The 26,869-nt window shown below is 37.2% G+C and overlaps 1 protein-coding gene across 1 annotated transcript in view; it reads right to left on the bottom strand.

The window, feature by feature from the left end:
• Positions 1 to 26,869, bottom strand: part of LOC122816158 (tumor susceptibility gene 101 protein-like) — a 444,433-nt gene that overhangs the window by 192,071 nt on the left and 225,493 nt on the right. The window contains exon 3 of the mRNA XM_044088912.1: positions 5,966 to 6,031. Within this exon, the coding sequence (XP_043944847.1) occupies positions 5,966 to 6,031 (66 nt within the window). The remainder of the gene's footprint in view (positions 1 to 5,965; positions 6,032 to 26,869) is intronic.

The raw sequence follows: 26,869 nt of genomic DNA, 5'->3' as shown, positions 1-26,869 counted from the left end.
TTTCATTACAAAATCTATCTAGTTTTATTGTTAGAACAATGAGAAGCAGAGTCCCCTTTAGTTTGCTGGCTCACTTTTTGCTGGACAAACTTATTTTTATTTCCTCTTTAGCTTGTGTTGAATCCAAAATGTCTTTGATACTCCAGGGAAAATATTCTGAATACAGCAGGATACAGCAGCTTAAATCTCACACCTGCCTCTCAACATTCCCTGATTGCAGGGATAAATTTCTCTACTGTGTGGTGTACAGTGAATAATCATTGTCCATGAATACTCTGCTATCTCCAGTTTTTAATACTTTTCACTTTTTCCACAGTTTTGTCAGGATCAGCACTTTCTGTTGGTATCACTGCATCTTCACTAATATAGGTCTTGGCTACTTTCCCATGGCTAGGTAACACTCAATGTGCCCTTTCAATTAACAAATCCTGCTGTGGAATACCAGTCAAGTTGCTTATTTCTGCTTTTATAAAATTAATGCAATCGATTCCTTCCAATTTTTCTGATACTACAGAAAATGTCACATTTTTTTTCTGCACGTTCTATATTTAACTCTACCATTTTTGAAACAGTTCCTCTTGAGAAGCTTCATACTCAGCCAGTCTTTTCTTCATTTCAACCTCTGATTTTTGCAATTGCGTTACTTCATCTGAGCAGCTACTTAGAGGTTCCATTTGTTCTAGCCTTTTTCATTTGAACTGATGTATTCCTTCAGTGTTTCATTTATTTTACTCACCTTGGAATACATTTTATTTATTTTTCCTCTAAATTAATGGAAGCAATTTCTTGTACCAAAGATGAAGCTTGAACTGTTTTTTGCTGAACAACTGCATGATTCTTCCCAGCCAGTGTTTTCTTTTCAAACTTTCTGGTTGCTTTTCTTTCTTGTTCTCTAAATGTCTTCTTTGCTGTCATAGATGCAGTGTACTTACTAGCCAGTAGCTGAATTTTACCAAAAATAACATTTTTACAAGCTATTATAGCTCAGTTTTTGCTTTCACACAGAAAGAGCTGAAATTATGCTGCTGATCAGTGTGCAGCCACCTTGGAAGTCCCTATTACAGCTATGGTAACAGAAATCTAGGCATAAAACCAGTGAACTCGATCATCATGAACTAAGGACTGCTACACCAAATAAAGATTAACTGACAGGACACATCTTGGAAGTTAATGACATGATGGTAATGAGTTGACTGGTCATCTTGTGTATCCATTAGGCAAAGGTGGAAGGGCAGTGCAGCAATGCCACTTGGCTTGGAATCTAACGTCTACTACTTAGGGTGTGGGAATTGTGTTGAGGGAGTGGCTTATGAAGAAGCTAAATGATGTCATCGGAATTAATGACAGTCTCACGGCAATCAGACTCCAATGTAAAGATGACAGTATTCATAATGTTTGCCTATGTCCCACAGCAAGGCTATCATGATGAGGAAAAGAGTGCATTCAGGCAATAGTTGCAGGACCTACTAGACAAAGCAGGACAACATGAATTGCTATTGATAATATGGGACCTGAATGCACATATTGGGACAGACAAACAAATAAGAAGACTGCCTGGATCCATATTGGTGGGCCACTAGGAATAAAGACAGAAAAGCCATTCTAGACGTCTGTCTGGCAAATTACTTGACGTTAGCCAACACATGGTTCAACAAGAGAGACAGTCACAAGATTACATACAACAGTGGCCAACATGCAACCCAGGTAGACTTCCTCTTAGTAAGAAAAGGGCACTGGGGTAGAATAAGAAACTGCAAAGTCATTCCCACTGAAACGGTCACCCCATGGCACAAACCAGTGGTGACCACAATCAGCTGAAAGTGGTAGTCAGATAAGGTTCTAAAGTCAATAGAAACTAGTCCAATGACTTTAACATTGACTAGAATGAATGTGCAAGAGTTCAAGGAAATTCTCAGGGCTCTAGTACCACATGAAAAAAAAAGAAATAGTTGGAGCTGAAGAAGAGTGACAGGGTCTCAAAACAGCACGAGTGAAGAGTACAGAAGCCAGGCATGGAAATAAGATACATAAGGAAAGCTGGTGGTTGGATGCAGACATCCAGGAAGGTACCTAAAGAAAGAAAGAGTACAGAACAAGGTGGGAAACAGAAAATATGGAAAAGGCCATGAAGGAATGTTGCTTGCCTAACAAAAGAGGCTAAGAGAGCAGTCAGAATGGCAAAAAAAACAAAGTATTAGAGGTACTTTTCCCACTTCTGGAAAGTGACTCAGCAAGACAGAAAAATAAGGCATAAGGGATGCCAGCAATAACTTGCTCACCAGTCCATAGCACATCAAGGGCAGAAGGAAAGAAGTAGTACTTTGTGCAGCTTCTGAATTAAGAAAACTTCACATAAGCTGCAATGCTCTACAGTTTACAATAAAACAGGAAGACAAGCTCTCTCTACAAGTATTAGGAACAGCATTAAACAAAACAAAGTCAGGGAAAAAAGCATGCTCAAGTGAGGTCACAGCATATATGATTAAGATGTTGGGTGAGTTAGGGGAGAAATGGCTCATGTGGGTATTCATAACAGTACAGAGAGGGGGCATATCCCAGGTGACTAGAGAATAAGCATTTTAGTGTCAATGTACAAGAAAAAAGGGGGTATTTACAACTGTGGGCTGCACAGTGGTATCAGACTCCTTCACACTGCATGAAAGTGCTGAACAGGATGATTGATAAACAAATATGCAGATCAGCAGAAAGTAAGATGGGACATGAGCAGTTCGGATTCAGATCAGGATGCAGCATAACCAACCCAATATTTGCACTGAATTAATGGAGAAGAAGCTTGAGAGGAGGAAAATGTCCAACTGGGCATTCTTAGATTTGGAGAAAACATGACAGGGCCCCACGAAAGCTGATCTGGGCAGTCCTGAGATGGTTCAATATTCCCAAAGCATTGTATTAGTGAAGGCTTTGTAGAAGGACTCTATGGCGCAAGTACAGACAGTGTTTGGACACAGAGTGAGGTTCCCACAGAGAGGGAATGTCCATCAGGGGTCAGCTCTGAACCCACTGCTTTTCACACCGATGATGGATTACATTATTAAACAGGTCACGGGGGCAGATTAACAAAGCTGTTGTGTGCAGATGATGTGGCATTACAAGCACATTCAACAGGGTTATCATCAAATGATAATGAATGGAATATAAAAGTGAAGGGACATACGATGAAACTGAGTACAGACTAGACAGTTGTCATTTCAGCAAATAGGAGAAAACTGAAGAAGCTGAAAATCGAGACAAAAGTGAAGCAGAGTTAACAGCTTCAACTATCTATGAGGGGTGGCTGAGGAGAAGAGAAGTCTGCATGAGGAAGTCAAAGCTAGAATCAGAGTCTATAATTAACTAACACAGAGTGTCAGGGTTATGTGTGGCAGAAGAATGTTAAATAAGCTGAAAAGTAAGGTGCACAAAACAGTGGGGTGATTAACACTTATGCATGATACAGAAAACTGGACAGTGAAGGCAGATCAGTTAAGGAAGTTCTGACTAACACAAAATGCCATGTCACCTGTATGGAAAGTAACAGTAGTTAACCCCCTTCCAAAACAAACCACTCCAACCAATCTCTTTTATTACTGTCCAGTATCCATTCTTTCCATTCTAGCTAAAATATTAGAGAAACTGGTCTACACCCAAATTACATCATGCCAAGTACAATCTCCTCAACTAGACAGCATGGATTCTGGTCAAATCTCAGCAAACGAGCAGTCATTTGAGAACTCGCAGATCAAATTCTCTTACAGACTGACAAAGGGGAACTTACTGATGCTATATTTATTGACCTGACAAAAGCTTTTGATCTGGTAGATCTCAGCATACTAGTAATCCACCTACGTGACATAAGCATTAGTTCAGACACACTACACTGGCTCCACAACTATCCTTCTAACTGCAACTTCTGCATAACAGTCGACTTGTCCTTCTCACCTGTATTCAAAATCAAACAAGAAGTACTACAAAGCTCTATCCTTGCTCACCAGCTGTTCTCTATCTACATAGACAAACTACCCTTGAACCTACACCACCTTTATGCTGACGAAACAGCCCTATTTTGACCTAAAACATCCTTAACAATTCTTCAAAAAGAACTGCAGGCTGACTTTCTCACATTTAACATTTGGAACAATAACAACAAATTATTCTCAGCTCTTCCAAAACATATACAGTGTTCTTTGGAATTAAGCCAGTGCTAAAATCCTTCTCACTATTAGTAACCTTTTATTACAATAACACTGCATTAGAAAACTTCTCCTTATTTAAATACGTCAGAATTTGGTTAGACCCATCACTTAACTTCATCCTACATGTAGAAAACACTAAGAACAAGATTAACTCACTACTATTGCAAGCTGACCAGTTCTCCCCCTTTCTTTCCAAATAGTCCACAATAGCAGCAAGCAAAGGTATTCTACTAGCCCAAATAGAATATGGACTCCCACTAACAGCATATGACTCAAAAAGAAACTCCACAACGATTCAAACAATCACAAGCAGAATCTGAGGGTTGATCAAACGCTCTCTAAACATGAAGACCACTGCACAATGCTACAAAAAGCAAAATGTCTCCCAGTCAAAGATTTGGCCAGCTCTTATGCTACCAAATTTTCATACTCCTACACATACTTTTCCTCTGTGGCAGACAAACCAATAAGGGAACACTCGTCTTACAATTTCAGAAATCAAAGTCTCCCATGCCTAGCCCTAAAGGCTCCTTAAATTAAACTACAGTGCAGAGAGATCATTGTTTCTCTTTACTACGCAACATATATATCTATCCTTGCTGATCTCAAAGAAATTTCTTCTTACCCAAAATTCCAAGTTTGCTAACTTTACCATAATGTTTCATGCAAATGTTGCCACTCTAGACACATTTATTAACATAATCTTGCTCTGCCCCTATTAGCTTACCTCCTAACAAGTCTGTATTACATCAATTACAAATGCAGCTAACTCAAGTCACTCTGACTGCACTGTACATAACTGTGTATATATTTATCTATAGATACATATATGTGTATGCATATTTATATTTATATATTTGTACTTTTGTATATCCTTACACAAGTGTGCCTCTCCATTTCGTATATCATGACTGCTTCTGTATACTCACCATCATTACCTCACCACAATGTATATACATGCTTTCACTTCTTTGTTTTCCTTAATTACTTCTTTCTTGGCTGAAACTGAAATTGGACTTTTGTGATCAGTGTGCTAGCCTGGTTAATGAATTCAAATACAATAAAATTGAGATATAAAAGCGGAAAGAGTACATTACGTAAAATAAGGAATAACTGGTCACCTTAGGTACTGGCTACACATACTGAGTGACTCAAAATGGCAAGAGTGTTGGCCAGCAGGCAAACTGCTTTAGTTAGATTTTCAGGGGGCGGGTCTTTTCCTTTTCTATACCCTTTGCTGCATGATGTTCCATTTAGTTATAAAAGTTAATTACAGAGTATGTTTGCTATTGATAAGAAAAGGCATTTACTGATGAATTAAATGTTACAAATGGCATTTACTGATGTATTAAAATGTTACACATGACATTTACTGATGTATTAAAATGTTACAAATGGCATTTACTTGTATGTTAAAATGTTGATATGCAAATAGGATTACAAATTCTGTTTTAACTGTGCTAAAAGTGATATGCTGTACCCTGGAATTCAGCCGTGTGCAAACCTTTACATACTGATTAAGGCAATGAACCTGTTTATATCATGAAAGTTATAATATTTAATGGCTAACCAAGAAATAAATAAGCACAAACAGGAAAAAAAAAATATCTGATGTGGCAAACAGGGAAGTGCACAGAATAGAATCAGTTCACTGAAAATATGAAAATGATTACACTGTCAAGAACTCAGTGAATCCAGTGAAGGTCTGCTTATGTGAACATTACGTGGAACATTTATCTGTGTTATATTACGTGCTTTCGTTGCAGATTTACCTTTGTACATTACTGGAACAGTGCCACTGAGATTCACCAGCCACTTCTGTACTTGAGCATTATAACCTGCAGGTAAAAAAATAAAATGTTTATGTGACTTAGTAATGAGTAAAGCACATTTAGTGTTTGTTTTCAGTAACAAAGGAAAGACGCACAAGGCATTTGCAGAAATAAAGCATTAAATGAAATGGTAGGTATTGCCTCCATAAATGAAACCTGTATTTTTATGAGGAACAAATTTTAAGCGGCAGCAAACCCATACTCTCCTTGTCTTCTGATGTCCTTTCATTTGTCAAAACAGAGCACAGTAATACAGCACCAAATCTTAAGGGTGCATGAGATGTCTGATTTATATATATATATATATATATATATATATATATATATATATATATATATATATGTATATATAAATCAGTGAGTGTAACCCACTGTTGTTTTGGAGTACAAACATCACTTCTGTTCTTGTGCTGTAATAATAATGCCTTTACTACAGCCAACCATATCAAAACACAGTATGTATATGTATATGTAAAAGATGAGCATTCATGCAAAAAGTGCTAGAAGAGGGCAAAATAACAACTGCAGTAAAATACATTAAGCTCAGAAAATATTTCTTATAATATTCCAGATACTCCACCATTGAGTATGGCTAGCTAATAACAAACCGTTACAGGATGATATTTAGAAAGATTCTTAATGCTACTGTCCAGTAATAAGTAATACATATTATATAGGCGAGGAAGCTCGATGCTAATTAGTGATACATCAGTGCTCGTATAGTGTCATCATGCACATCATGCAGGTGTGGAAGTGTTGCAGAAGATGAACGACTCAGCAAGCAAAGACCAAGGGAGGGGAAATAGACAGAGGAGTGGACCTTCAACACAGAGAAGTCTCACATAGATACAGAACTTCCTGGTATCTCTGTCCAAGAAAAGTTACAGAATCCTCCTATATGACCATAAGCTGGATGTGGAGGCAGGGTTGGTGATGACCACATGGATGTCTACACAGGATGCACCTTTACTAAACATGAGTACCAGTACTGTAAGACTCTGCGTGCCTGAGGTGAATGCCCTACTTATATGAAAGCACCTGCATATCATTCAGGTGCATTGCAGATACAACACTGATAGCATGCAAGCAAGTATGTGTTCATAAGATGTGTGCAAAGTTGGCATGTAGCAGTGTGTGTGTGTGTGTGTGTGTGTGTGTGTGTGTGTGTGTGTGTGTGTGTGTGTGTGCCACTTGCTAGTGGAACTGTACCTGTGTTCTGCACTGCAAGAGGTATGTTATTTGTCTGAATTCACAGGCTCCACTGGTGGCGGGTTCAGTGAAATGTGACAGGACATGCCTGACGTCAGTGGATCATAAGTCTGATAACACAGTAATACTGTTAGTGATGATAACATTGGAGGGCACCCTCCCATCAATCACTGCTGACATGAGGGTAGACAGGCAAGATGAACCTCTGGTATACACGGTGTTTAGTCGTAGATGACCCATCCATTTGAGTCTAAACAAAACTGAACATGAGATGTCCACATATACAACAGCAGACAGCAGTGCTGCCTTCAATGTGTATGCATCCTGCATAGGGGAGCAGCATGTTCATAGTTCATAGGTGTGTACTAGGCTAATGGCCCTGGATCCTTTACAAGCCTAGCCCATAATAGTGCCCTGGCATTGTGCCACCTGACGTTAGTTCCCAATGCCTCTATCAGGTAGAGCCACTGGAGTGATCCCCGGGGTTAACTTTCTATTTTCCATCCACTCATCAAGTGGATGGGAAGTTTCAAGCTAATCTTCTGGATGGTTCCTTAAGGAAAAATATCCCAGATAAGTGGCTGCAAAGGTGGCCTTTGATCTTAAGATCACATCCAGCTTACAACGTTTTGCAAAAGTGCTCAGACATACTCATGTAGCAGCTGCACTGATGGTATTTATGCAAGCGTTCCTAAGGGAGGCTTGCAAGGTGGCCACAGATCTAACAGAAAGAGCATTAGAAGACTCGGGTAAGGGTTTGCCACACTTTCAGTAACATAACTTCACGCAATGAGAAAGTCATACAGTTAAGGTTGCCTTGGGTAGTTTAGTACCTTTTTTAGAGGAAAAAGAAATAGTGTGTGCAGTTCTTACTTATGTACTTTGTTCAATCAAAATAAAATGCAAGTTGCCTGTTAACATCAGTGCAATGCAACAGATGCATCCCATGGGTGACATAATTAAGAAGGTGCAAACTGACAGACTTAGATTACATTCAATGGCAACTTTTGTCAAGGAAGAAGGATTAGTCCTTGTGCAGACCTTATCATTATGGAAAATTAAACATAACAGATGAATGCAAGACCTGCAACATTAAAATTTTGCTAGCTGATGGGCCTGCAATCAAGAAAAGGGTTTTCCATTTTAAAAATTTCAGCTGGGTTGAATAAACTAGTTCAAAGGGAGGGAGTATCTTCATCTAAACAAATTATGTATCCTAAGAGGAATTGAGAGATTTGAAGGGAAGATGGAGCAGAAACAAGTCTCTTAGGAAGGTTTTGCAAACTTTTAGTGAGGCCGGAGGCAGTATTTTACAACTTAATGAAAACTGATATGGCTGCCAAGAGCATATTCACAGAACATAAACTGATACCTTAAAAAAAATATAAACACAAAACTAAACTAGTAAACAAGTCGGGTAGCAGCAAAACCAATGCAGACCAGTAAAAGCCAAAAAGATTTAATAAGATTAAGCGCTTTTCGTTTGCTCTGTCAGCAAACTTCTTCAGACAACAAAAGTAATCACATTGTGAGTATATTTACATTTTGCTCTGGGTTAATTAGTTGATTAATCAATTAACTTACAGAGGCAACCAACTTCTCTAATTACAGAGCCATCCACTGACAATAGTAAAATATTTATGCAAAAATACTAAGCAGCATTCGCAACCAAATAGTGGTAGTAATAAATCTAAGAATAAAGGAAATTCTAATAATACTAATAGTTATGTAATAGTTGATATAAAAAATAGTAGATATAAGAAAAACTATATATCTATATATATTATTTATATATACTAAATAACATATATCGATATGTGTCTTTTTTGTGTATAGAACATTTCTTATTTATAAGTAAAACCATACTAGAGTAGATTTCAGTGTGAACATTCAATATAAATAAATCAAACATATATCAACAATTCACTTTACAGCTTCTCCTATCTAAAATATGGTTATATCTAATTCATGTTAAAACCAGATGTATATAAAAATGAATAATAATTAATTAGAATATTCTGACATTCTATATTAATATATTTTCCTAAATTCATCTTTTTAGACTTTTAAGCTTTAACACACTGCTCAAACTACAGGTCTCATTTATACCTGGTAGATTATATGCATTAAGTCTAATCTGCCAGAATAGTTCCAGCTCTTCGAGTTGCAATGGTGCAGGACCACCTCTAACATCGAGCTCTGGCTGGTCTATAACTAAAAATCTGAACTGATGTCCAGAAAATTCTGCCACATGTTTAGCTAGGGCATTGTCTTGTTTGTTCCTGCTAATAGCATATGAGTGTTCATACATACGGTCACGGAGTCTCCTCTCCGTATTACCGATGTAAAATGCCTGGCATCCCTGGCATTTAGCCAGGTACACTACCATTCTAGTGTTGCAATTGGCCCTACACTTCAGTCTATATTGAACATTATTTATTTAAAATCTGTTGGATTCAGTTACTAATTTGCAATAATTGCAATTTTGGCATTTGTACATACCAGTTATTTTTGGTTGTTTTTTCCGGCGTTGTTCATATAGTACCTTCAAATTCCTACCCTTCCTAAATATAGTGCCCGGGTATTCACCCAATTTGTTTAATATACTAGGGTTACTTGCAAAAATAACCAGGTTTTTACGTAGTATCCCTATACAGTTGTAACTGAATGTATTATAGGTTGTAATGAACTTTGTTTCTGGTGAGTCAGGTGTGGCAAGGACACTCAATTCTGTTACTACAGAATTTCCCATATTTTCTGATGTGATCTCTTGCATGGTAACTATCTTTTTCATTGACAAAATAGGTTTATACATTCCTTTAGTACATTTGTCGCTCACTTCCAAGATCAGTCCTGAAATTAGCTCCAAAGGGTAGCCTCTCTGTGTGAACATCGTTCCCAAGAGTTGACATTCCTCTTGGAAATCCTGTTCAGTAGAAACTATACGAGCTGCTCGTACTAACTGACCTTTAATTACTGAACGTTTTTGGTAAAAAGGGTGGCAGCTGGTAAAGTGTAAAAACGTGTTCGAATATGTTTCCTTCCTGTGTATTTTTGCCTGGTAACATTTCAAAGCAAGGTTTTTTGATAAATTAATGTCTAAGTAAGCTATCCTATCAGTATCAAAGGTGGAAGTGAAACGGAAGAAATCAGTTGAGGTGTTAAAAATATTTAATACTGTTTCACTCGACTTTTGGTTACCGTTAAGCAGAATAAAGATATCATCTAGATACCATGTGTAAAAGACTAATTTGTTTTTAATACTATCATTTTTGAACACATACTCAGACTCCCAGTGGGCCATCACTAAGTTAGCAATGCTAGCTCCACAAGGGGAGCCCATTGCCACACCTATTTTCTGAAGAAAGAAGTTGTCGTAAACATAAAGAAATTGTTGTATAAAACAATTTCCAAGAGCTCTTTCACAAGTGAAATTTCATCTATTGTAGCCTTATTCTTAACCATAACGTGAGTTACCCACTCTATACCAGTATCTTGAGGTATACTGGTGTAGAGGTCTTTAACATCTACGGTAAGGAAGTTATAGTTAGGGTTGAAGTCCAAACCATTTAACTTCTCTAAAAATGACCAGGAATCCTTACAAATTTGTGACTCAAGTTTAACAATTTTTTGTAAAATAGAGTCAATTACCTTGGCACATGGGTAAGTCGGTGACCCACGTCCATCGACAAGAGGTCTCATAGGTGGATTACCCAAATCTTTATGTATTTTGGGAATTCCAAAAGGTAGGGGTACCTTGGAAATTGTGTAGACATATAATTGAATATATTTTGTTCAATTCGCCCCTCTATGAACATGTCTAATATACTATCCTTTATTACCGAATATGCATGATTGATCTCCGAGCGGGAACTAACTTCATAGGCGGGGTCATCTAACAGGTCTACCATTCTGTTGTAGTAATCCATGTTATCAAAAATTACCAGTCCCCCTCCTTTATCAGGCTTACAGACTCTAATATCATGTATTTTAATAAACTCCAAAAATCCCTTCTCTTTCTGTAAAATAGGATCTTTAGTATGGATTTTACCTCTATGTTTAACGTTAAAGCGAATATCTAGTTCACACATTTGTTCAAACACAGAAATAAGTGGATGAAGGGGTGGGTTAAAAGTACTAGGAATTCTAAATTGGTCATCTTGAACTGTAGTTACATTAGACCCCATCATCAAGTTAAAGTTCAATTTCCTCGTGAAAGTTTTTAAATCTATAATTGTTCTCACCAAGTCACAATTTTGTTTAGGGACATATGTGTTACCTTTGGAAAAGAAATCCACCATGTCCGAACCTATATCAGTAGAAGAAAAAAAATTGTACACTTTAAAGTCATTTGTCCTATTGGTAATAATTATAGGTTTACTTCTCATAGGCACTAGGTCAGATGGACCTGAATGGAGACTAGAAAAAACACTTTCTACATCTTCAGAAGGTGAAAAGTCACAAGACTCATTGACCAAAGGGATCATGTGTTGCACTAAGTTGTCATGTAATTCATTAGTGCCATAAGACATTAAATTCAAGTCTTGTTTCTCTCCTAACTCTCTTTCGGTTTCCTCGGATTCTTGTTGTACCATTGTTTGGGTCTCGTCCCCGTCCAGTTCCCCTCGGAAAAATTCAAGTTTTTTGAATTACGCTGATTGTTGATGTTAGCCAGTCTTTCACTTCTCCTGACTTCCGTATAACCTTGTCTTTCAATTTGGTTAACATCTTTATTTACTTGTACCATAGTATTAGGCAACTGATTAGTGTAATGAAACACAGTTGGCTGGTTATTGTAACCAGGGATAGAACTACCTTCAGAAACAGTTTTCCATTCTTGGGCTATAGGAGGAAGTGGATACACTTTATCTTCCTTATACGCTGTAGTGTCTCGTTCTAATTTTTTAGCTTTGTTATTTTTAAGAGGAGACTCCGTGACCGTATGTATGAACACTCATATGCCATTAGCAGGAACAAACAAGACAATGCCCTAGCTAAACATGTGGCAGAATTTTCTGGACATCAGTTCAGATTTTTAGTTATAGACCAGCCAGAGCTCGATGTTAGAGGTGGTCCTGCACCATTGCAACTCGAAGAGCTGGAACTATTCTGGCAGATTAGACTTAATGCATACAATCTACCAGGTATAAATGAGACCTGTAGTTTGAGCAGTGTGTTAAAGCTTAAAAGTCTAAAAAGATGAATTTAGGAAAATATATTAATATAGAATGTCAGAATATTCTAATTAATTATTATTCATTTTTATATACATCTGGTTTTAACATGAATTAGATATAACCATATTTTACATAGGAGAAGCTGTAAAGTGAATTGTTGATATATGTTTGATTTATTTATATTGAATGTTCACACTGAAATCTACTCTAGTATGGTTTTACTTATAAATAAGAAATGTTCTATACACAAAAAAGACACATATCGATATATGTTATTTAGTATATATAAATAATATATATAGATATATAGTTTTTCTTATATCTACTATTTTTATATCAACTATTACCATAACTATTAGTATTATTAGAATTTCCTTTATTCTTAGATTTATTACTACCACTATTTGGTTGCGAATGCTGTTTAGTATTTTTGCATAAGTATTTTACTATTGTCAGTGGATGTCTCTGTAATTAGAGAAGTTGGTTGCCTCTGTAAGTTAATTGATTAATCAACTAATTAACCCAGAGCATAAACTGATACCTTAATCAAGAATCAAACAAATATTCCAAAACAATAGGAAATGGAGCTGTAATTGGATTGAGTCCTCTAGCACATGCCTAAGCACAGAAATGGGTACACTTATTATGCATATTTGCAGAAGTCAGGCTCTGAAGGGTCCTTAGCAATCGGTAGTAAACCTTACAGTCATTTTCAGGTTGTAAACACCTGAGTGAAGATAGACAATTGAGTGAAATGGAAGGATCTTTATCAGCTGTAGGATGATAGGTTAGTCCAAGAGGTGTCAAAGTACAGGCAACCAGACTTGCCAGAGCCAAAATAGGTTGATTACAATAACATTGGTTTTATAATTCTTGTTATTCTGGAGGAATATCATAAGGGGAAAGGTGTACAAAAGTCATGAGGGCCACTTCTGAATAAGAGCAAACTTGGGGCATTCTCCTAAATGCAGGAATAAGGGAAAATAATTTGCTGCATTTCAAAATGCTAGTCACCATTACCATCATGACTACAGGACATTCCTTGACTAGAGTAGACATACCTACTATGGTCAGTACTGACCCACATGACAAGCATGGCTGCATCCCTAAGGTTACTGACCAATGTCTGATGTCGCTATGCCAGGAGCCTAATGCATAGTGCACAATCAAAATCCAGGCTTACATAGTAATACTATCTCTGGAACACTGTATGACAGCTATCTGCAGTGTCTAAGGCCATCTCTTCCCCAAGGCATGGACAATCCGTGTGCCATCTGTGGGAACCAACTATGGTCTTCCACATATGGCTGCATCATGTAAAGGAACTGATGTGGGATTTGCGAGGCTAACACCTGCAAAACTCCATATATACCCTGTTGAATGCTGAAATGTCTCTCAAGCAAGGAGGACTAATCTTGCACACTTGGACAGGCATTCCATGCCTCACCCATGGTTCATTTGAGGGCAGTACATGGCTACTAATTCCTGTGTAATGTCTATATTCCTATATTAGTGGTTGACAATTTCAAGTTTATGTAGGTGATGGTATGTTAACTTCTGGCAGACCCTTTTGTGATGCAGGCAGTAGTGGCATTCGACATTTGGCGACATCAATCCTTAGTGGCTTGCCAAAAAACACAATGTTTTTGAGGAACAGCACAAAAATGAGGCAAAAATCTAGACAATTGAAAGGTATGTTCTTGATCTCTGTGATTATCATTTAAAACATGTATATTATCTTTATTCCCACCCACATTGTCATTATTTAAATTGCACAAAATCTACTGATAAGCAACTATCCATGAATCACTATTAATAACAATACACACACTTGAATATATAAAACTTCAGTAAATACTCAAGCTACGAGTAATCCTATCCTAAAACCATATTCCTTGGTACAGTATTTTAACACTATTATGTTAGATGAATGAACTACAGGACAAACTAGCGATATGCTCCCAGGATTGTGCAACACATCTGCTAATACTTATCCAGGGATCGCAGTAATACATCTTGTAAGCTAGCATTAAATTTACATTATGAACACTTCTGCACAGACTGACATGGTTGAAAAGTTTGTGATAATGTCAAACAAACAGGTTATTGCCCAGATATACATGCAAAGGTACAGACAATAAAAACTAATATTCTGTGTGAGAAGTACAGGGCATTTGTAGTCTGCACCTTAAAACACTACCTTTCTACAACAAGTTGAAAAAAAGTCATACAGCAGTAATCCTACATCAATATTAAGGGACCAGAGATAAAAGGGCAGTAGTTACTGATGACCAGTTGAAAATGGATTTATTCCAGGTGAGACATAAAATACTTACTTACTTATAAAAATGACCCTCAACTTATCCACACTACTTATACTCTCAGTGCTACTATTAACCTCACTTTTCTCTACTTATCTCCTTTCCTTCATAGAATACCCACTCCATATTCAGCCAACCCACATACAGAAACATACTTCTTCTTTCCAGACTCCTCTCAATTCCTTCCTAAATATCAACTCCACCTCTTGCTACAACTTACCTAAATTCCATAGACACTCTCACCTTACCTACACCCTACCCTCAGATAAAAAAGTAAAACCTCTAACCCTTCTAAACAGTAACCCTACACCCATACCTGATGACCCTACCCTACAAGACGGTGATGTTCACCCCAACCCTGGCCCCATGAACCCTTCTTCTCAAACACCCAGACCAATCCCGAATAATACCCTTCTCTTAGGACATCTTAACATACGTAGTGTAAACAATAAAGTACCCTACCTACATGCCCTCTTAGACACCCACTGTTTTGACATTCTCTGTCTCACTGAAACCTGGCTTAAACCAGCCACCAAAGACACTGAAATCATACCCCAAGGCTATAATATACTAAGGTTTGACCGTACCAAAGGAAAGGGTGGTGGTGTAGCAATTCTGTTTAAGAACCATCTCAACATCTCTACCCTTTCAGCCTGTCCAACCCAAGACAATAAAGTGGAAGCCATCATCACTAAACTCCAACTAAATGCTAAGAAAGCCCTTTACATAATCTGTATGTACATACCACCGGGCAACAATATACCTATCTTAGAAGACTTTCTTAGTTGGGTTTCCATGAACTTCCCCCAAGAAACCATAATTCTTGGTGACTTTAATATAGATTGGAATATGATTAACACTGACAATCCCACCTCTCACATAAACCTAAATGGTTTCACACAAACCATTACCTCTACTACAAGGCTTAATAAACAAAATAAAAAACAAACTATTTTAGACTGGATACTCATAAACAAAGTTAACATCACATATAAAGTAGGAACTATGCCTGATGATCTCAGTGATCATTACTTAACCTACATCACAAGAGAGAAGACTGACTATCTACACCTCCCTAATATAAGAAACATTCGTTCTACCAAACATTTTAAAGCTGACCTATTTCAAAACGAACTCAGAGCTTGCAACTGGAACCCCTTAAAAATACTTCCACTGAATGAAGCAGTAATATTCTTTAATTCAACATTTCTTTCTATTTTGAATAAACATGCCCCTGAGCGAACCATCAGAATGAAGTCAAATTCTGCCCCATGGCTCTCAAATGAAACTAGGAAACTAATCCTCTCTAAAAACAAAGTTTGGGCCAAATGGAGATGCCTTAGAATTAACTCTGACTTCCTTCTTTTTCGCCAACTAAGAAACCTTACCAAAAAAGCTATAATAAATGAAAAAAGAAAGTTCTACTGTGAACTACAAGAAACCCATTTTAACAAACCAAAACAATTCTGGTCCTCAATCAATAGACTCCTATCACCAGGAACTCCGCAAACTCCCTCCCACTAAATGCTGACCCAGACACCCCTCACCAGACTGCAAATGCTTTTAACTCTTTCTTTTTTGAAACCATTCAATCTCTTGCTGGTCAACTGAACACTAATAACTTCTACCCTCCAAATAATCTAGTAGACTCTTCTTACAGCTTCTCTCTACAACATATCTCTACCTCTTTCATCTACAGACTTATCTCCAAACTAAAACCATGTACCCCCTCTGCTGATAAACTCCCTTCCATCTTTCTGCAAAAGGCAGCCAAAGAAATTGCATACCCAATATCTATACTTATAAACAGGACCATCCAGGAGGGAACAATCCCTGATATCTGGAAAGTCTCTCATATTATCCCTCTACACAAAGGCGGTAACTCTATTGACTTCTCTAACTTTAGACCAATTGCACTTCTCTCACCTTTAGCAAAGATTATGGAGAAATGTATTCATCAGCAACTTGTACAGTACCTCTCCTACACAATATCATAGCTAACTGTCAACATGGCTTTAGACCCCACCATAGCACCACCACTGCCCTCCTTTCCTTTGTTGATACTATCAACAGCAATCATAATAATAACCTTCTCTCTTCTGCTCTTTTCATTGACCTTTCAAAAGCTTTTGACATGGTTAACCACTCTGCTTTAATTACTATTCTTGAATCCCTTTCATTTGATAAGCTTACTTTAAAATGGTTTAGTTCATATCTCAGCAACAGACAACAAGCTGTTCTTTGGGACAAACACATCTCCTCCTTACTCCCCATTTCTATTGGAGTCCCTCAGGGCTCTATTCTTGGACCACTTCTCTTCTCCCTTTTTATAAATGATCTCCACTCTGTTATTCCTCAAGCCACCTGCATTCAATATGCTGATGACTCCACTATTATCTGTTCAGCATCTTCCTCTTCTAACCTAATCTCACTAACCCAACAAATCTTCAACACAGTAGAAACTTGGTTTACTAGACGATATCTTCTCCTTAATGCTAAAAAAACTAAACTCCTCCTCTTCACCCCCACCACTCCTACCTCCCATTACATTTCACCATCTTGTCTAACAACAACACAGTCATCTCTCCTGACTTGACAACTAAACTACTTGGCATAACCATCGATAATAATCTCTCTTTTGATCAACACATCAACAACACCATCAAATCAGTAAACAGAAAGATTGGATCCCTTTACCGTATTAAACCATTTCTTACCCCATCTGCTAGAGCTACTATTGCCCACTCCCATCTCATATCCACTCTCTTTTATGCCTCTCCTATCTTCACCAACCTCAAGAAAACTAACCTAAACAAACTTGCAACCTGCTATAATAACATTGCCCGCTTCGCCACTGGTAACCCCTTCAAAACCCATCACTGCCTTAATTTGAAACATCTAGGCTGGCTAGAACTAAAAAATCATCTTGCAATCTCTCAACTTACTATTGCCCATAAAATTCTGTACCAACCTGAAAACACACCTATTCTATCTCAGCTCTTACTCCCTTATAACAATCTTACCTCCCTTTGCTCCTCTTCTAAACTCTTGACCAAACCCATAAAAGCTCACAACTTAGCTGGTGACTCTTTATTCACTAATACTGTAGGCCGAATATGGAATTTGCTACCTAGGGATATAACTCTAATTACATCCCTACCTCTCTTCAAACAACAAATCAAACTGTACTTCCAAAACCACTGGCTTTGCTCATGTAATACACCAGACTGACTTCTCCCCCCCCCCTCTCCTGACCTTTTTACCCTATCTTGTGCTGATGACCTAGCATTTATCTTTCTTTGCCTAATATTTCCTGCTATGCTCTGACCTATTTCTCGTACCTCTCCCATATCCTCTTGTTTGTATCATTTATTTATATTCCTCTTGCTGTCTTTTTCTCATGTTCTTCTCCCATTTCTTGACTACAATCTCTTCCCTCTCCTTATCTTACACCTTTCTCCTTCTTCTCTCTCCACTTGTTCTTTTTTATTTATAGTAGGAGCCTTATGGCATAGCCTATTTGAATTAACTTAGATGCTTTAAACTGGCCTACCCTAGTTTTTGACTTTTGATGGTGTGCCTAATTTTTTTTGTTTTTTTTTGTTAACTTTGTCACTAGGTCTTATTATTATTACTATTGGTTTTTACTAATACTTTTTTATTAGTATTTCTATGTGTTTATTAACAATATGTCTCTGTTTATCTCTCATTGTTATGTTTTTTGTGGAGCTTTTCTCCCCGGGCCTCTACTGAAAATGGAAATATATCCAGCTAGACTAGCCCGGTCAACAAATGTAAAATAAAATAAATAAATAAATAAAATAAATTGACAGGGAGAAATTAACATAAGTAAATAATTAAATAAAACACACATGACTAACAACTTTTTTTTCTCACAAGGAAACACATAATGAATAGAGATACAAGATTAGCAATTTTACTTGTTTTCCCCTCAAGGAGACCTACAACACGGTATATTTTTACGAAAGACTGCTTGCTGCATCAAGTATTGGTTGGGTTTTCCTGTGCCTGCTTTTACCTTCAATATGAGGCTGTTTGAAGCAAGACTGCACAGACAGCATTCAAGCTAGTAATAACAGCTTGCACTAACAAACATAGATAAATACATTTAAGTAAAGAGGAGATTTATTAGATAGTTCCACCTATCCAGTTGCAAATGCTGGGAAACCCTATTTCACTTCTGTTTTTATAATCACTACACCAAAAAAAATGGAGCCTGGCTACTATTTAAAACTGGGAATCACTGCAGTACTCTGATTAGTTTTACTGCTAGGTTTTCAAGTCTGATTCTTAGCTGGGGTGCCTTCTGTGCTGAGTCTGTGTGTCTGTTTCTTTTAGATGGGTACTCTTGTTTCTTCATACCTCCCAAAGACAGCCAATAATGTAGAGCACTATCCCCACGGATACACAGCAGCAAACCCAGCCCAGATACCACTGACAGCATAATTTATGCATGCCCCTATTGCCATATCACATATACTTATTATATTATATACGCACACATATATATATATATATATATATATAATATATATATATACATATATATATAATATATATACATATATATATATATATATATGTATTATTATATAAACCAATATTTATAACCTATGCAGTCACTACACCCTGCTGCCTAAGTCATTTAATGTATTTTTTACACTATGTTCAGTAAGAGTCCTTCAGTACATTTTGTTTTTGTTTTGCCATAAATTGCTACTTTTTAAATATTACTGTAATTCACTTAAAAGTTATTAGAACAAACAGGTTTGCATCAACGTGCATTTTTTGAACAATAAGAAGTATGAGATTCAATGTCTGTGATTACTGACTAGAACTTTCAGCTGTCTCTTCTTTTGCAGAATGTCCCTGATTTGGCCATGCATGCTTAACTTGTCTTTCATAAAATATTTGATTTCCTGGTGAATTACTGAGGATTACAGTCAATCATATATGTAGTTGCAAACATTATACATCACTTATCTGCCCAGTCATTGTTAGTCAAATATTACATAGCTCATTCAAATCCTGCCTTTTCCACCTCTGCATGTATTATTCCCACCTTTCCCATTTTTCCTATGTAATTTGCTCCTACCCTTTTCTAAAGATCCCAATTCCACTTGTTTTATCTCTGTTATTACATTCATTAATTCTAATATAGTTGGTTTAGACTTTGATTACCATTTTCTAGTACTTGCTTTTTTGGCAGCTACCATAATTAGACTCTGCAAGGCCTTACTATGTCTAGGTAATTTTAATTCTGTATCATATCTCAAAAAATAATTTCCTTAGTTACACCAATTTGCTCACCCATTATCTCAGACAAAGCAGTCTGCAGGGGATCTTTAGTCTGCCAACTCATTACACTCCCAGAAAATGTGTTCCCAGTTACCTCTTTCTTCCCCATCACACCTCCAGCATTTGCTGTCTACCTGTGGAAAAATTATTTGGAGTCTACTTGGGGTATAAAAATACTTATGTAAACACTTCCAAGCAAAGATCCAAAATTTTCTAGATTTTCTTGCATATTTGGAATACATACATATATCCTCCCATTGTTTGTTTGTGAATTACTTATCCAATCTCACTGTACAATCCTTTCTAACTTCCTCTGACTGATTATTATAGTTATCATGCAATATTTTATATGCTCTATTAATTACTTGTTTTTGTAATGGCAGCTTCTGTTCTAGACTCTACTAAAAACTCTACCAGTGCTTATCTTTCATTTAGGACCCCCTTATTTCATTCTCTTTGACTATACTCTGATATCAACCCTTGATAGGGAAAGCAATCTATAACCTGCAGTCCAAATAAATTCTTGGTGTCTTCCCATTCTGTTATCTTCCCTCTTTAGTTATTCACTCCCGATACCTTGCTTCCTTTGCCAGTTTTCTCCAATATATTCCAACCCCCTCTTGCCTATTGTCTGTATCCCTAATTGCAGTTATCCCTACTGGCAGAAACTTTTCTCCATTCCCATGTTGGCTTAGTTCCTAGAATACTTTCTCCTACTTTATGAATATAATATTCTGCATGAGTATTGCTATTTTCTTAAAGGTTTGCATCCAAAATTCCAGTTTCTTCTTGTTTCTTGAGCTTCCCCCCTACTTCATCTTCATCCCTTTCCACTTTTAATCTAATTTTCTGCTTGTGCTATGCACAGAAGTCTTAAATGTGTTGCTCTGAAATGGTTTACTATCATTTCACCAGATTGCACAACTGCGAATCACAGTTATTCTGAACCGAAACCGTGAAATTCAAATCAACGAATAAAAAAAACTCTAAGTGTGGTGACTGTAAATGTCAACTTCAACATTTTCGAACAGTCACCACACTTCTGGGAACAGGATCACTGTGCGTTGCCCAGTAAACGAGTTTGCAGGGGGGCAAGCCCCCCTCTACCCTCCATGTGGGGGGGTGCCCCCCCACACCCTCTTCTACTTATATATGTGCCCTCCACACCCTCTGCTACTTATATATACAAACTCCAGGATCACACGACAGTGAGGGAAAGGGTACATTTCCCGATCCCTACTATAGTGTGATCTGCATCACACTGTCGAAACTCACAACAGCGAATGCTGTTTTGCATTTGCTCTTGCAGGTTTCAACATTGTGACATCTGTTTTTTACATAGTGTGAAAGTGCCGTTTCGCAATAGTGAAAATCGACTGAAGTCACATCGGAGAAATTATAGTAAACTCTCTGAAATACCCCTTCAAATCAGGTAATCCCAATCTGCCTTATTCTATTGGAAGAATCAGATTATCCCACTTGACTCTTGCCATCTTCCCCTCTCAGATAAAAATCCTTCAGCACTTTATTAATTACTATCCACAACTTCTCCTCTGGTTGATAAAATATGCCTGACCTGTGTATAAAACTAAAGGGACAAAAACATTTTAACTGCTTGCATCTTACTGTAGATATCTATATAACAGAGCTTCCATGTTCCCAGTTTTTATATTATCTTTTGTTTAGTCTCTTCTCGCATATCCTTAGCTGCCACACAAGAATCATTTGTAATCCATACTCCTAAATACTTCATTTTATCATGTCCCCATAAATATGGATATTGCTGAATCAATTCATATGTAGGTACATCATTTACTGCTGTCTTTATTTTAGCTTCATTAATTTTGTATCCCCAAAAGACTTGAAACTGTCTCAAAATGTTCCACAACACTGTAATGTTCCTTTCTGTTTTTTTTTTTTTTTTTTTTGTATAAAATGATATAATCTGAAAATAGAGCCACATTTTCTTCACTACCATACCAATTATTTCCTCGGATTTCTGAGTCTCTTATTTTATTTGCCAATGGTTCTAAATATAATACAAACAACAAAGGTGAGAGAGAACACCCCTGCCTGGTTCCTCTGCTAAAGTAGAAATTATCAGAGAGGACCCTACACACTTTAATTTTTGCCTCTGATCCCTGATATATCCTCCTAATCAACCTTATAATTTTATCAGGGAATCCAAATGTTTCCATTGCCCTGCTCATCAACTCCCAACTTACTCTGTCTGCATCAAGACCCACCAACAATAGTTGTATTTTCTTATATTCTGCTTCCCTCTGGATCATCAATGTTTTGTTAATGTTGTCAAATGTTTGCCTCCCCTCCACAAAACAAATTGATCCATATCTATCCATTTTTGGCATCACTTCTGCCATTCATTTACCCATTACAGAGGTAAACACTTTATAATCATAGTTTAGTATTGAAAAGGGCCTGTATGAAGCTGGACCTGATGGATCTTTACCCTCTTTAGGTATTATGGCTACCACCTCTTTCTTCCAGGATGTTGGTATTCTCCTCCTTTCAAAATACTGTTAAACAAAACCTTCAAGATATTTATCAGTTTTTCCCTCCAAGCCTCCAAACTTCCACAGGGATACCATCTATTCCTGGAGACTTTCCTGTAGATTGGATATACATCACCATTTTTATCTCATCTTCTATCCTGCTAGTAATTGAGCTTCATCTGCCTCTAACCTTGGCATATTTAATTCTTCCATAATCATTTCTATTTGTACCTTTTCCAGATTTCCAAAATATTTCTAATACTACTTCTACAGGATCTCATGTCATCTTCCTTGCTATAGGCTCCTTAAGCTTGGCAACAGCACTTTCTACATTCTATTGCCTGAGTCAATGCACTAAAAGATTTGTGCTCTAGACTTATAATAAAAAAATTGCTTAACAGCAATCTTTCTAAACTCATGCACATTATAGGTTCATAGGTTGATACTAGGCTATTGGCCCTAGGGCCTCTACAAGCCTAGCCATACCAATTCCCATTTCTTCCCACGGTATTTACTTCCCTAGACCCCTGTCTAGCAGGGCGACTGACATGATCCCAGGAGTGAATTTCCTATCTCCCATGCAATCATCAAGGTTCCTTTGGAAGAAGGCCAACGAGGCGCTCTGCTTGACATATATGGGCAGTCTATTCCAGAGTCTGGGGAGTCTCTGGGTCAGGAACCTATCCCTCCAGCATGTTTTGTTCATTGTGATGACAAGGTTTAGATCCCTGGAGCATGCGTCTCTGAGGGATTGGGATTTCTTTAAGTGTAGCATGTCCAACAGCTCTAGGTTTGACATGGCCTTGTATGTTAAGCAGAGATCGCCTCTGAGTAGACGACATGCGACAAGAGTATAGGTGGAGCTTTTTTAGACAGTCAGCATAGGGCATCTGCTTTAGGCATGTGATTCTTTAATCAAGGCAGTCCCTTATTTTCTGTTTAGCATTCTACAGTTGCTCCTCTTCTTGTTCTGTGGGATTCCCCCTATTTTGCAATACTTTAACATTTGTCAGTCCCTCTAAATAATTCTTATTACTTCTTAACCATATCTCCCTTACTTTTATTTCCATCCTATTTTTATATTCCACTTTAACTGTATTCCACTTCATAGCTATAGAAATTTCTTTCTTCTCTGACATTTCTTGAATAATTTCCACTACCCATTCCTTAAATTCCTCTTTTTTTAACAGATGGGTGGGAAAACTCCAGAATCTCATTTTTATTTCATTGCCCTGTGTTTTTATTTTAGTTACTATTGGCATATGATTTGAAATAGTTATTGGGTGCATATCAAGACCCTCAATTAAATTTGCATGTTCCTGTGAAATGTAAATTCTGTCTAGCCTAGTCCAGTTTTTGTATCTTGGGGAATAATACATAAATTCACTCCAAACTCCTAGTACTAAATTCACATCTGCCACACCAAATATTTTCATAAATTTCTTCAAAAATCGACCCTCATTTGATATATCTTTCCTTCTGGGCCCTTGAGACACATCCTCACTGATGTAGATCAAATTCCAGTCCCTGCCTACAAGCAATATTCCTTGCTGAAAGCTGATTATTTCTCCTAGAATTTTCTTAAGCGTCATTAATGCAGTTTTCAGTGGAATATAAATACATGCCATTGTAATCCCCCTCCCTTGCCAGTAGCCCTGAGTACTAAAAAATCTACCAGTATTATCTTTTTTAACCTCTTCTATCACTACTGGAGCTCATCTTGCAATTAATATTTTATTTATTTATTTAACATTTGTTTACTGGGAAAGTCTGACTGGGACAGAGTTCATTTTCATTGCAGGCCTAGGGAGAAATGCTCCAGATGTATGTCTTTGGAAAGTGGGAGTGGGAGGAAACCGTAACACCCAGAGGAAACCCATACAAATGCTGTAAGGACATGCAGATTCCACACAGAAGGCACCCCAGCTGAGAATCAAACTGGAGAACCTCTTACTATGATGCTACAATGCTAACTGCTGCACTACCCACTTTAAGTACTACAAGAATTCCTCATTTCCTTTGCCCCAGGTATTCCACTGAATGACCATCCTGAAAACCTTTGTCAAATTCACACATTCTGTTCTTTCCAAGTGTGTCTCCTGTAGCATAACTAGTTGCACTCTACATTTTTAATATAGTTCATTATTCTTTCTTTTTTGTATTAATCTCTGTGACCATTGACATTTAAAGACATTACAGAAAACATCACTGTCTTAAAAACTTATTACCACCGTTTATGTACAACAGCTTTTTTGTTAAATGTATAGTTCCAGCTTTTGTGTTGCATGCAGATACTGTTTGGCAGGTTAATCTTTTAAACAGTAGTTTCTTGTCAGCTCCATTTGAGCCTATGCCACATCTTACAAAACATTTAGTTTTGTTGAAAGCCCAGAAAAAGCACCTCAAATAAGCCCCCAAAACCTATTAACTTAATAATAGCACACACAACTATGCACATTTACACACACACACACACACACACACACACACACACACACACACACACACACACTTGAGATAACCTAAAAGAAAGGTTATCCATGCTAAGATGCATGGTACAGCCTATACTTCTATTAAGTGCTGTCTGGCTTTGTGTTATATTTATAGCTCATTCAGCTGGGAAAACAGTTGAATGCTTTCAGAAAACATCTTCTCCAAGCCATTTCTCTTTATCAGATAGTCTCCTACAGAAAAGAGAACCAGAAACAAAGCTGCCAAGCATACATTTGTTTACTAGGAAAAGCCTTATAATATTTAATATTCTTTTTCATTTACTTGCTTTTTTTTTAAACTTGCTACTTGATTATGCTACAGGCCTTAACCCAGTTGCTTCCCTATGCAAGAATGAGAAAAAGCACATTAATATTTTTGTTCTTTGTCATGCTCTTTTTATGAGATTTTTCTAATTTTTTATTCCTTTGCAGTGCCTACATTTCTTAGAACTGAACAAGTAGAAAGAGAAAAAGGGAGAAAGAAAAAAAAAAGAAAAAAAACAGGAGCACCTATTTACATTAGTATCCCCATTACACTTAAAATAAATGAGAACAGTTTTCCTTTGCACAAAGTCTTGAGCTGTCTGCATGCAACAATGGAGTTACTCTGTTAGATGCCATAACAACTCATTTTTACAGTATTAAAATGACAATGTAATAACTGCCCCACATTAATTAACAAAATGACCTTAATTTGTATATGGAAGTGGAGGCATTAATGTAGCTAATAAACACACAATCTCTGCTTACCACACACTATCATGCCTTGGCTTTCATAACAGTAATATGTTGGTTTCATAACCAGAATCTACTATGTGACATAAGACATTCAAACAGCTGCAAATTACTTTGAAGTTTTCTTTCACTTTTTCTTGAGACAGTGAACTAGGCAAAACTGTTGTCTCCTTTGATCTTTTAATTAAGGAGGGGTTGTTCATTCCCATTTGAGACTGGTACAAAAGCTAGCATACTCATAGAAACTTGCTATTAAATATAATTCAACTTTAATGAAGCCAGCAACCTGACTATATTTATTAACTAGACCTAGCACTTGCTAACATATGCTTGTCTGTAATCCTCTACTGAAGTTGCTGATGAAAAAAACATTTTCGGTACTGTTTGGTGGATTTTTTTTCTGGGGATGTATGAACTTCCATTTAGAAAAACAATGGGAAAAGGGGGTGGTGATAATGATTCTGGGAATGTCTGTGATTATGTCATCTTCATTCTAGTTATACAAATAATATACCAGCTATGAGGGGAGGGGGTGCTGTCAGTATGAAACATCTGAGTGGTACTTCCTTATTGATGAGTTCCTTTTTTCTGCTTACATACTACAGACTTCTAAAAAGTGTTGGGAAGGTATTTACTCAGCGAGGAAACATAATATAGGTTTTATTTATTTTTGGCTCACTGATAAAGTGGATGAGAGGTTCCCTTGTGCAGTGTCATCACAGTTGTGTGTTGGACCTCGGGGTCAAAGCCAATGGCTAGGCTTAGACTGAATAGCTTAATTAACATCTCTGTCAATGCCTGTTTAGTACTATTTAATAAGCAGTCAAGTAAATTATCAGGTCCTATGAAGGATGTATTTTCAGTCCTGGAAAGCACATTAGTAGATGTTCTTTAAAGATGACAGGGCATCCAGGATCCAGAGAGATAAGAAGGGGTGTGAAGTTTCACTGAATTTGTTTGCTGGTATGTTGACAACATCCACTGGATCCAAGTAGATAATGCTATTCTGAATAATGTCTGAGGAATGTTTGGTGTCATTTCTTATTTCCTGATGTAGCTAAAGGATGTGTAGTTATCC

Source organism: Protopterus annectens, chromosome 12.part0 (assembly GCF_019279795.1).
Source record: "Protopterus annectens isolate FY-2018-M chromosome 12.part0, PAN1.0, whole genome shotgun sequence".
NCBI lineage: Eukaryota > Metazoa > Chordata > Ceratodontiformes > Protopteridae > Protopterus > Protopterus annectens.
This window is presented reverse-complemented; position numbering and strand designations above follow the sequence as displayed.